Below are 13,710 nucleotides of genomic sequence, written 5' to 3' on the forward strand. Positions count from 1 at the left end.
AAGGTAGCAAGAAATGAGTGATTTAAGAAAGGATGTAATACAGTGTAGTAAATGAATGAAAGAAATCAAATGCAAAGAACTAATCGAAAATATGATAAGTAGTGAGAAATAGAAAATGGTTTGTGACGTATTGTATAAAAGAGTACAAGAGTGAAATAATGGGCTATTAAACATTTAAAGAAGAAATGACAAGATAGAAAATGAGATAAAAAACAAATTGAGCAGAAATGGGAAATAAAAAATAAGTATATAAAGATAAGAAAGAAAAAAGATGAAGAAAGAATAGGCTACTTACTGAAAGTATAATTTCATATTTCGATGATGTAATTTATTGTAGCATTACAAAAATATTATAAAGATATAAGAAAAGAAAGAATATTAGAGAGAATTGTAACGAAAATGTTGAAGATACAAGAAATAAAATGAAAACAAAGTACATAGATTTAAGAGAATGATGGAAAGTTTGAATATTAGGAAAAACTTACGTTCTTTTTGATGAGGATAAAAATAATGAATTATATAGATGAAAATAAAAGAAGTTTCGAGAAACCCATTAAAAGAAAAGAGTAAAAGATGTATGTAAAAATCTGTTCAAAAACAGGTCATGATGAGATATAAATATTATTAAATATATATATATATATAAAGAGATTGAATTATATAGATCGTGAGAAAATAAGAGAAGTTTAGATAACAAAAGAATAATAAAAGTATGTAAAAATTTGTTGAAAAACAGGTAATGATGATATATATATTAAGTATATGAGGATGAGTTATATAGATAGTGGGAAAAAAAAGAAAGTTCGATCAAGAAAACAGTAAAAGATAAATGTAAAAATAAAGATAGCGGTAAAAAAGAAAATGAAATAAATGAATGTAAACAGAAAATATAAATAAAGGAAAAGAAGGAAACTGTGAATAGAGTATAGAAAAGCAAATAATATGTTTAGGTATTGATAGTTCATACTAGAAAACACATAATGTAATTTTATGCTTAAGTATAAAAGATATAAAAAGTGAGTTAAAGGAAGTACATAATATGTATAGGAAAATGAGAAGAAAAGCATAAATAAAAATTATAATATTGAAGAGAAAGGTTTACAGGATGTTAACGATGATAGATTTATGAGAAAAATAAAATGAAATAGGTAAACAGAGAAACAAATAGATGAATGGAGACATAAAGCGTGATGCGTGAATTTGAATAGATGTTTTAAAGAAAGTGTGTACCGATTAAGAATAAAGAGGAAAAGCTTGATAGGAAGGTAGAACTGAAACTTTACCCATAATAGGGCTTATATGACCAGATATAATATCATATATGTACTAGTCTATACAATAGAAGGCGTAGCTTAAATTGCCTTGAGTAGTTTTTGTAAATGTTTAAAAAATTGTTGCTATTTAAAACATTTGTTTCATCTTTGTAATTGCTTGTCTTAAGTCTAGATTAACAAAGACACCCAAATCTGCCTAAGAATTTTTCTTAAATATAAATAAAGTATTTTTTTAGTCTAGAGAGTAAATGGAAATACATAAAGATACACGTAAATAAGTAAAGAAAGTGATAGGAAATAAATGCGATAAGGAAGTTGTAGAAAAGAAGCATGCTTATAGAAAAGAAAAAGGTTATAGATAACATAGAGTAAAAGAAGGAGAAGGAAGAATGGAAGTATGGAAACATAGAACAAGAAGTAAAGAAAGAAAAGTAATAGTAAATAGAATACTATTTAAGCAGACAGAACGAAGAAAGAAAGTGAACTATCGCAGCGCTTATCACAGTTTACTTTGAATTATAAATCTACAATTATCTCTGAATGCGGAATTAACCGTCTAAAACAAATGTGCGGTAATTCTGCAATATCAATCTTTGGTTATATACCTAACTTGGCAAGATTGTCTAATACTGATTGGATAAGTCATTACTCTTAATGTTTATACGATTCTTGGTTGTTGAGTGGATAATCCGCATACCACCCAAAGGCTCCGTTATCTCCAGTTTGAGCCCCAAAATCAACATATTCTCCGAAATCTGCAGGTCTTTCTGCATATTGCAGTAAAGGTTCAGCTCTATTCTCTTCTCTATTCTCTTGTTGCTGTATTCTGGGGGATTGTGGTGGTGGGGGAGGTGCCAGAGCTACGCCTGAAAAAGGTAATACATTTCTAAACTTGTTTTTCAACAATTAAAGACAATATAACGTACATACTGTGTAAGGGTAATATTAGTTGCAATTCAGTAGCGTCTATTACTTTTGGTTTTGTATCAGATTCCTGAACCGGTTTCCCAAATGGATTTTTTCATAGTAAAGCCAATGTAGCTCATTGATTATACGATATCAATAAACATATGCATTGGATAGAAACAGGAAATCATTGGAAACCATAACCTTTATAGACCCTGTACGTACGCCATCATTACGTTACTATTACGCGTGACATAATACCAGTAATTTCTTGTCACCATACATGATATAAGCTATCGAAAGTACCGCTCACTAGACTTTATATAATGGACAATAGATGAAAGTGATTTTGAATGCCATTCAAAGTGAAACATGTTACGCTTAAATAGAAAGTGATCCTTTGTAACTTTCACTTGAGGTCGCAATGATGAATTCGATTTACCATGTGATTGTACAATACAAGTATGTATTTGGATATTTCTGTAGTAGCTGGGCGTTATTGAGCATAATGTGTAAATAATAACAGAAGAACATCAGTGGAATTGCGACATAAAATAGAAGTATTGGTTTGATGTGTTGGCGTTATAAAGTCATCTTATGGGGTCAATATATTTTAAATATTGCTTTCAATTATTGTTAAAGTTATATTTCTTTTGGCGCGTTACGAAAAAATGATGAGAGTAAATTTTTACGATGCGCACGAACACCGGCACAAAAAACCGACACCCTGAAATTAGCTATAGTCAACATTTTAGTTTTTTTCTATTGTTAGTGTCGTTTTATTTACAAAAAATATCAATGAATGATAAAAAAAAAATATCTTGTAACGCCAAAAATGTATATTTTTTTAATAAAGATATTTTATATCTTCAATATTATTTAACATTAAAACAGTTAAACATAATATTTAACTGTGTAAAAATAAATTTAAATAATGAAGGAGTTTAACATAATATTTAATAAATTGTTAAACAATACTTACTTGGTTGGTTATACTGTTCCAACGGTACTGGCTGGTAATCATCTTGGTAAGCAGCTTGTGGAAGGGAAGGTGGTTCCAGAGTCTGTCTTGGCACCCGACGAGTGCGGAGAGCAGTCAGATCCAGAAAGGCTATCTGATCTGATGGTACCGCTATGTAGGAAGGAAGGGCTGATGCTGCACCAAGTACCGCCGTAAAGATGAACAGGTTCTGTTGATAAAGAAGTTGGTTAAAATGGTTCTTAAATATATCATAATGTATTAACAAATTGGTTGTTTTATTATCTTGTATTAATACGTTTAATCACAATAATTTTTTATTTAATATTAGTGATTTTTCCATTTATTTTAAAGTAATTTTTTTAAGTTCCCAATATATGAATATATATATATAGAAACTAAATGGTGATATAGTCTGTGGTGTATTCGTGCTTAATCAATGCAACCTACTTAAGTTCCATTGCACAAGCAACATTGAAGTATTTCTTGCACGTACAGAACGTGCCGAAATTAATGAGTGTAACTACGTCAGAAATAGATAACATTGTGACGGATATGTTGCAACAAATACCGGTAATATTTTAGCGAAAGTGATTTACGTGTCTGAACTAAACGTTTTGTAAACAATTTCAATAGTTTGCTTAAAAACCTACGGTTTTTGGGATCGCGTGTTACAAAAACTGAAGATGAAGTCCATGGACTGGACCGCTATGATAGCGGTACCGGTGATTTTTTATTTTTTAATGTAATTACAATTATTGTATAGAAATCTATTTTTAAATAAGCGTTAAATAGTCGTTGTTATGTGTGTAATACCTCTTATTTATAACATTACTTAGACGTTTTACTTACTTAATGTTGATATACCTCATTTTATGGTAGGCATTAAATTGCTATTATATAAATGAATTTTGACTTTGACTTTGAGATCGATCGACTGTCATGGTCTGATCTGAGATTGAAAACAATCTGAGATTGTGGATAAATTATTAGGTTCGAGCGTAAGTAACGTGTAATTAATCGACTTTAATTACAAGAACAATATTGCGCTATTATATTATATTAATTTAAATAAAATAAGAAAATAAAGTATTTTATCTCTTAGAAATCTAATAAGACGTAAGACATAAGACGGTGAAATTACAGTGACTTTTTAAATGGATAAGAACACAAATTGTAATATATAATATTTATGTTCATACTTTTTGTGCAAAATTCGGACTTTCAAAATATCTGTGTGTAATCGTTGATTAAGATAATACGTATTTTCGTGAGAGAATTTAAAGTATGTCAAGTAAAGTTAAGATGTAGTAAGTCTCGTCACGGACAGCGCGTTTGCGCAACTTATGTAATTGGAGTGCGCCGGCGACTGACCGCGGCATATATTGTTTCAGATTCCCAGAGTTTGTTTGATGCTTTTATAACGATAGTCACGGATTAAATTTAACGCAACAATTTCGAATCGTTTCTATTTTGTGTTGACAGACAGATTTTGGTCGGCAACCGGAAATGAATAATGAAATATAGTTTTGCCGGAAATCGACTTAAGCACAGGACAGCTCATAAATTACATGCATTGTCCTGTTTCAGTTAATTTTTGATATTGATTATATGATTAATATAATCAAGAGTAAAAGGACAACGCCCACCTCTTGGCCCTTAAACGCCTCCGCAATACGAAACAACTTTCAAATTGGCGTCAAGAATGTATCGACGTTAACGAATTAATATTTCGCTTTAACTTATCAAATTAAAATGAGGTTAGAATGGCTTTAAAATAAAACGAGCGAGGGCTGAAAGATTGTGTTCTTTATAATGAGAAATCATGAGGTAGGCTCCAAAGTTGGTTTCCGTTAGTAAAGGAGGTGAGGATATAATCGAATTATTAAAGCCTCATCCAGTTGTTTATTTTAATATCATACCAATTATCAATAAAATTACAGAAACGAATCAATAAATTAGATTTATTTCCTCGACAGTTGAATACTGTTTTAATAAATTCTGGTTGTAATAATCGTAAGACTGTCATTAAGGTCATATCAATGCCCTTCGAGACTGGATTCTGTACAAATAAAAAACACGATAATAAGAGCGGTTTTGTAACGAGGCCTTGATTGTGTATGGCGACGGAAATATTTGCTTTATTTCTTACTACCTTTTACCAACTGAAGGTGAACGAGTGGGCGTTGGCTGTTATACTTATTACTTCCTGTACTAATAACAAAAAAGGATTTAATGTCAGCCAGTGAAGGGTAGGCTTGGGTCAGGGTAATAATGATATTGTATCGATTTATCCGCTATCAATAATCCGACAAACTGAGACTTAGAAATAAGTATGACTCCCGATTGTCATAAACGTGCTATTTAACTGTATTTTGACACACGGGAGTCATAATGACAATCATTTCAGCGGCAATTCGCGATTTTCATGACTTGTCGATTGTTTAATAAGCAATTATTTTAATACCGGGTTTTAACCCTGTTATATATAAACGTGCCTTAAATAGCTATTTGGTTTGGGTCTTTGAGACTGTTGCTTTCAAAATACATACACTTAAAAAAGGTTGACTTTTAATTAAACACACAAAAATTTTGTCGTAAGTTTAAATCTCAGATATCATGTAATAGACTTTAGATTTACTCGTTAAACGAATTAAGTTTAAAACAATTTTACGGTAATATTTGTACAGATCAATCTGCTTAGTATACTGACAGTACAATTCACTTTCTAAATTGTTAAACCGCGTACAAAGTCAAAAATGTAAATAATCATGAAGTAACGGTTAAGTTACGTAATATATTTTCGCTTTTACTAATGAGTAATTGAAAGTTTTTTGCAGTTCTATTTATAACTGAATCCGAAATTGACGTTTTCCTTAAACTATGGAACTACTAAGGTGTACTGAATACATTTAGTATACACTATTTCACAAATAGTAGCAGTGAAATGTTTTTTTTTGTTTGATGAAAAAAAATCTGAGATATAATATAAAGTCCCTGGACACGAAAATATTTAAAAAAAACATTTAGTATATGTACTTCAAAGTTTTCCGGATAAATGAAAAACTTCAAATAGCTAAACAGTGTTATTCTTCTTTTCACTTTCATTTTTAAATAAAAAAATAATTAAAGTACGTTAGTGAAACTAACAATTCAAATCGTAAATCGTAAAAAAAGTATTTTAGAATTTAAAGGGTTTAAATTATCATTTTATTACACAAATCAATGAAGTGTATTATAATTGCAAAATATCCATTTACAATACAATACAATTTTGCATTAAATTTCTATTAACCTCGAAGTAAAGAGTACAAGGGCTTTTGTCGAACACGTTTTCATAATTTCATGCAATTTTCCGCCAACATGGCGTAATTAATTCAATGTTTAATATCTGGTTTCTAATTGCGTTTGACAATGCACAAATGTTTGGTTCACAGTTACAATATATATTTTTAATGCATTTTAGTAAGAAATCTCTATTATAGAAAACTTTTTATGAGGTCTTTAATTGATTAGTGTAAATTACTTTTTTTGCTGAGATAAAGTTACTGGTCATAATATTTATGAAACAAATTACAAAATTCGTCGACGACCTTACAAATAAAATTTCATACTCTAAAATTATTCGTTACAAAGGTAAATAATATTATAAATATGTGAATATAAGAAATCTACAGATTAAAATGCCGATGGACTATAAAAGAAATATACGAAAATAAAATAATTTCAAAAAAGCGAAATAATACACGTAAAGACCTCACGAAGACTGTCTCTTTTCATCACAGCGTAAAAACAATTTGATAAAATTGAAATTTAACAAAAGAAAACTCTAGTTAAAACATTACAAGACTAGTTAATTTTGTATGAATAAAACAAATAAGGCCTGAATATAACAGAAATTAAATTTAGATTTTCTTGGTGACCGAATTTTACCACGTCCGATAAGGAAAATATATAGATAATCTTAATAACTAAAGCGATAGAAAAAGCATAAGAAAGAAGTATATACATACGTCTCTAGGTAATACTTATAAAAGAAGAAGAAAGAAATAGCACAGAAAACACAGCACAAGAAACACATTGAATTCAATGGAGTTTTTACGATTTTTAAACATGATAAATCGTAAAATAATCCATTAAATTCAAACACATTGATAATCACTATAACTGACCATGGTGTATGGCGTGACAAGCGGCGTCCGAGGGGCTTTCTCGACTGCGCCGGCGCACCGCAGTACAATCTTATATCAACCTCTGGCCAACCAAGTTTCACTTTCTCTTGACTCGACTGATCTACTTTTTGTACCTTTAATCGTACAGACACCACCCCAGGATCATAATAACAAACGCATATGCATTGTGTTATTGTTAATGGTTATATAGAACAACATAAAAAAATATTCGAAACAGTTATAGTTTAGTTTTGCTTTTAATATAATAATAGTTAAGTTTTGGTTTTTATTAGCTCCAAAATAATTTTTATATTGTATAATTCGAACAAATTAGCCTAAATGGTTTGGGTCAAATCCGGTGATTATACCTTTTTAACTTTGCAATCAATGTAGGTAATGAAATAGGCCGCCGTAGGCCGAAAGTTAACAATAGAACCTACGGCTTGGCAATAGGCCGTGGGTTCAAAGAATCGAAAGTGACCTTATACCACATAAGTTCCGGTAACATTATCAAATACTTACACAACAATTAATATTATACATTCACAGATGATATGCAGAACACATAATGCCGAGGTAAGTGACTGCATATTTTATTGTTATAGGTCAGACGTATACCAGGAAACAGTATCTGTCAAAAATAATTGCAAAGGATAAAAAAACATACACATCAAATTGTAAAACCTCTTTCTTGTTTTCAACTCCGTGAAAAAGTTTAGCGAACTGAATTTGAATTGTAATACATATTACATTTGCTTACAGACGCTAAAATGATATCGCTTATAACTTTTGAAACTTGCAGTTCACATATTGCTTATTCTTTTGTTAATCTTATATGAAATTCTTACAAAGCGGGTATTCTAATTAAAACTTTCGTAATTATCATCTAAATCAGTTTTATTTACGTGTCTCTTACTAACTCGGCGTGGATTAAATGGGAAAGAAAAAGACGAATGAGTGCTTCACTAATAAGACTTAACTAAGTATTAAAATAAGGTATTTACTGTTGACAAGCTAGACTAATTAACATAAAATTAATAAAATTAATTGATCTCATTTCAAATTAATGTACTCTAAATAAACTTTGATTTTTTATTCAAGGTCGCAGCCATTCTTTTTGACATTCACTTAACGCAGAAATGTTTTGCGAAAGGAATTTACATATTATCCGAATATGGTCTATATGAAACATTTAACACTTGCTTTTGAATAAAATACTGTTTAACCTAAAGGTTAATTACCCATATTTTAAGTTTCAGAAAGTTTATAAATCGAAAACTTAATAAAGGAAATTTTTATAAAAATAAAAGAAATTTCGTACTGTGTTGCCAGTTTATTTGTATATTTATGATTTATAGTCTGTATTCAGACAAAATTATTCAAAGATATCAATCCATAAATTAATGAGTTTCGACGTTATAAATTTATAATGTATTCATACGACCGTTTACCATTCATGTCAAAGTTCTCTACTAGCTTCATCTATTTTAACCTGTCCCATGTTTTTTGACACTACTCGCTGTCCGTTTCGGTCGTCTATGCTCTCATCATTATTATTATTTTAATGAATGTGGGGTAGGTCCTAATCTTAATATGTATAAATTACCCGTAACGTTTGTCTGCCTTGGACTCCTAAACTACTTAACCGATTTCAATCAAATTTGCAGTTTGCAGTTTGAACTTAAAAGATAGGATAGCTTGCATTTATACATATAATTCTAATGTACGTGTGTATGGCACTGAACTCCTCTTAAACTGCGGGATCAATTAATGTTTATTTTTTGTATACGTTTGCGTGGAGTCCTGGAAGGTTTAGATTTACTAATCAGCCCGGCAGATAGCACTGCAGTTGGTATTTTCATACTTTGTTCAATATCCATCCCATCGTCTGTCGGGTCCGCTAGTACTAATAAATCTATATAATCTAATATTTCCGCAGTCTGTAACAAATATCAACGAATAAAATATACAAAACGTCTCGCGTTGAGCTAAATGTTTCCATAGTATTTAGTAACAAATACTTTTTCTTATACCGCAAGAGTTTTCCAAGTTACCGCATATTGCAACTTCCGCAATTATTTATTTTATTCGATGGTGGTGCGATTACATAATAATTGTCGCAATCAACGAAGCAGATAATTAAAAAAACTCACAAGCAAGTTTACTAAGAAATGAAAGTAATTACCTTCAACACTTTAAAATTTAAATCTACATTAATCTAGTTTCAATTACATTATTACAATTATTTGGTACCTATGTTATAAATCTATTGACGTCTAATAGTTAAAAAGCCTACTTGAGTTATTAAATCATGTCAGAATTAAAAGAAAAGTTATATAACATGTACATACATGTAATATACATTTATTTATTTATTTATTAACACTTCGTTACATTACAATATAAAAATTAAATATAATCAAATGAAAAGGAAAAACTATATAAACTGGCGGCCTTTTCGCTTTCGAGCGATTTCTTCCAGGCAACACTAAATACATGTGGTTTAATGATTTTGTACCATTCGGTGTCGAGACCCTTGGTTCCTGGGATCCTAGCGCTATAAGGATTTTTAAGGAAATATCAAAAGTTTAGTCCGAAAGGAGACCGCATTAGGAGACCGAAGATCTGGCAGCTACCTCGGACAAAGAATTAGTCTAGCTATTCAAAGGGGGGACGCTGCCAGTATCTTCAGAACCTTACCTAAAGGGACTCCTTTTAATCATATATTTTAGTTATTTGTTAGTTAATGTTTTTAAACCTGTATCTTATATTCCATAAATACCTATTGTCCAACGTAAAAAAAATTACATATGATAAGCTATATTTATAATATATTCATATATGTATATATACATTTAGCCTTTAAAACTATTTAGGATTACATCTTATGTGTTGCCTCAGGGCCCGCGGCTGGGGATACTTTTCTTTGTCCCCATGGTTATTCTTGTACGTGCGAAGCTGGGATAAAAATCGGTGAAAAAAAATATTGGGTGGTGGGCGTTAGACCTCACTAATTCACAGATTGAACCTTATCTGAGATAAGTTCTAGGCATATAGGTCGTGGCATTGGTAAATATATGAAGAAATAATTAGCCTAATTATAAGTAAAATACTTTGAACTAAAATGGTGTGGATTTCCTTAGTTACTTGATGAACAAGCCCAATGTTACTGAATCCAGTTTAGTAATTGTGAAAGTCTAGAGTAACTGAGATCACTGGGTTTCTGTTTCACTGTAAAGATAATCTTTATTAAAGTTTATGTTGTATTTATGTGTAATTTATAAAATAAAAATGTGCTAAATCTTTTTCCTGGTTAGTAAAAAGAAGCATGCGTCAGGGTTTCCAGTTTTTACATAGCAAAGTTAATTCTATTGCAAATTTAATATTTTTTTCTCTGCGGTAATTAGCAATCAGCCTTAAGGCTATGAGCGAATTTGTTCTTTGGTGCTGTCATGTGAAGTGTCTTCCCAGTGGAAGCATCTACTCATCTTCTGCCTAGAGCTACTGCCGGTCTTCTAGCTCTAGAATATGGTGACGTTTTAGTTGTCTCACATACATTACAAATTTAATTAATAAATATATATATAGGTATATTTAAATTGCCATTATGTTTCTTTTTAACTGCTGTTTACGTAATTAATTGGCCTAAATAAATAATTTGTAAACATAAAATATTGATAATTTAAAATAAACGCCACTGTGTGTGGCAGAATATGCGAACGACTGACAATTGTACCACCTTGATATTTTGTACCATATTCGTGTAATGAATAAATTATTATTATTATTAAAATTGAATTCATTCTTTGGTAAGTCTTATACAAGAAAACCACTTTGTATAGAATTTTAGCGGTCTTGTCGTAAGTTCATGTGAATTCATTTACCTAACCACATAGTGAACGTATTCAATTTTAAAAAATATGGTTGTTAAATATCTAATTAGACTAGAATAATCTTAAGCAATGCCTCAGCATTGTAAATTGTGAAAAATAATAGAAAGAAAGATAATACGCGTAAAGTAACTTGAATAAACAGAATATTTGCGTAGTTTTCTTTATTTACATATTTTCTAGTTTTACGGACATCACAGCACAGTCTTAAAAGATATATTTTTATTTAAAATTACTATTATTTTAAGTAATATAATTATTATTATAACACTAGCCGTCAGACCTAGCTGAATATGCTAATTAAACTTATTTTGGTTTACCTAATAATATATTTTTAAAAGTAATAAAAATATGGTAACTCTTTTAAAAAAGGTTTTCTATAAAACTATAGTACATCACTTTGCTCTTTTGTCAATTGTCTATGCAGCGTATGCGATATAAATAATTGTTATTATTTGCACAGTTTGGGTATTAGTGTGTCTTGTAGAAGTTTTCATAGGGCTTCCTAATTTAAAAATATTTTATAACTCATCAGGGACAATGCAGGATTTTAATAGCAAAAGAATGATTCAAATGCACAACAAAAACATGTGTTTTGTGAAACAATGTTTATCAAAATCACGACATTTCATCTTTAAATATATTTACTACGACATATGTTTGAATACATAATGAATAGTTAAGTTTACAGAAGCGTAAACAGCTATAAAACATGAATAATGAGAAAAAAGAAAGCAAACGAAACTTCGTAACCGGAAATGATTGCAATTAGTTACAACTGTTCACAGCTGTTACGGTTACAATAAGTTTTTATTGCAAAAAATATATAATTTAGACTTTTATTAAACAAGTATTATATTTAAATTAAACGAATCAACAATTATTATCCGGACGCGACGTTTCGTATTATTTGAAGAAATTTCGATTTTCTATTAATATCTATTGTTGTACAAATTGGCAAATAATTTGAATTTTTAGTATTGTGTCGTTGTTTTTATCGTCCATTACTCTCCAATTGGTGAAGTTAAGTCCAATTTGACATTTTCGCTTAAGGTGTACGTTATAAAAGTCTCACCGGGTTTAGTGCTTCAGCTTTTATATCTTTACTGGTCTTTATTATTTATGTTCGCAATATCATATTGTTCCATACATGGGATGACTAAAGAGTTACCACCAGGAGAGACGTTTTTCGAGACGAACCTACAAAGTTCACTCTAGAATATTCCTTCATCGAAGAGGTATAACTAGCCCTGACAACGCCTTAAAATAGGTTTCCTGAAAACTGTACCACTACTGTACACTTTCACTGAAACAGTCTGAATTTGTTTTAACTTCCTGAAAACGATTACATTATGCAAATTACAATGTATATTCAAATATGTGATTGACCATCTCCTGTCATAAACAAAGTTTACGCTTGATAAAAACGTCTCTGGTCGAAAATTAAAAACATTTCTGTAAACTCATTTTGGTTTACCTAGTAATATATTTAATAAATTCAAACAAACAACAAAGCGACGCTGTGTGCTTAACGCTTACGTTTCAGCTTCGGGTACATAGGTTGAATATAAAAGTATAAATCATGTGATACATAAATTAAACCAAAGGTATGGAAAATATTTTTTTATTTACGCATACTTCACAAAGCAAATTATGTATTTCTTTGTGAAGTCTAGAAAGTGATTAAGATCTTTAGGACTAAGTAACAAAATAATATTTGACAGTAGTAATTAAGTATTATTTATAGTAATCTGTATAATAACTATTTATATAAGTTCATTTATTGATCCAAAAAAAAGTAATTAAAATATTGGTATTTTTTATACATTAGTCATGTAACAAAATAATCAAAGTTGAATTAAAGATGTCGAATCTTAATAATATTTATTCGCTTGTATAATCCTAATTTTGTTCGAAATCATAGAACACATACGACGCCATCTTGCCTAGGGCCTTTTGGCGGGTTTTTGAAATTAGGAATGTATAATTTGATTTTATAAAGCCAATTCTCAAAATAATTTAAATTTGTGTAGGTTATAACGTCACTAATAATTTGAAATTATTTTTAAATCTTGCTATTTAAGAGATTATTTGAGAGACAAAGGTTGTGTCATCTCTTTCTTATCTAGAAATCTTGTTCATTAGCTTAGCATCTTAACGGGTCGTCGCTCATTAGAATAGCATTTCAAATCAGAGAGAGCTGCTACCACCGTGACGGTTACGAAACTATTGTTTGCGGAATCAAATAATTACAGGTATACAAAAGACTTTGATTTTATCTTCATGGTTAGTGCGATGGTAATTTACGACCGAGAGAACTACTTTTAGAATTCGCCGTATCAGTTAAACTAGTAGATTTTACTGTAGAAAGCTTACTTTTTAGTAGAAATAAAAAAGTAATTTAGATATAAGAAGCGCTAAACTTAAAATTACAAATAAAACTTACGTATTTCGCGTATTTTATTTCAAGGGAACTCAATTATTAAAAA

General features: G+C 30.0%; 1 protein-coding gene across 1 annotated transcript; it reads right to left on the minus strand.

The window, feature by feature from the left end:
• Window positions 1-279: 279 nt before the first annotated feature.
• LOC110995455 lies at window positions 280-7,422 on the minus strand. The gene is made up of 3 exons (XM_022262621.2): window positions 7,332-7,422; window positions 3,163-3,370; window positions 280-2,140 (listed from the first exon to the last, which is right to left on the minus strand). Exons 1-3 carry the CDS (start codon window positions 7,332-7,334, stop codon window positions 1,926-1,928), a joined length of 426 nt encoding a protein of 141 aa, XP_022118313.2. The 5' UTR covers window positions 7,335-7,422; the 3' UTR covers window positions 280-1,925.
• Between the last annotated feature and the right edge of the window lie 6,288 nt (window positions 7,423-13,710).

The sequence above is a fragment of the Pieris rapae genome, chromosome 21 (genome assembly GCF_905147795.1).
Source record: "Pieris rapae chromosome 21, ilPieRapa1.1, whole genome shotgun sequence".
Classification (NCBI taxonomy): Eukaryota; Metazoa; Arthropoda; class Insecta; order Lepidoptera; family Pieridae; genus Pieris; species Pieris rapae.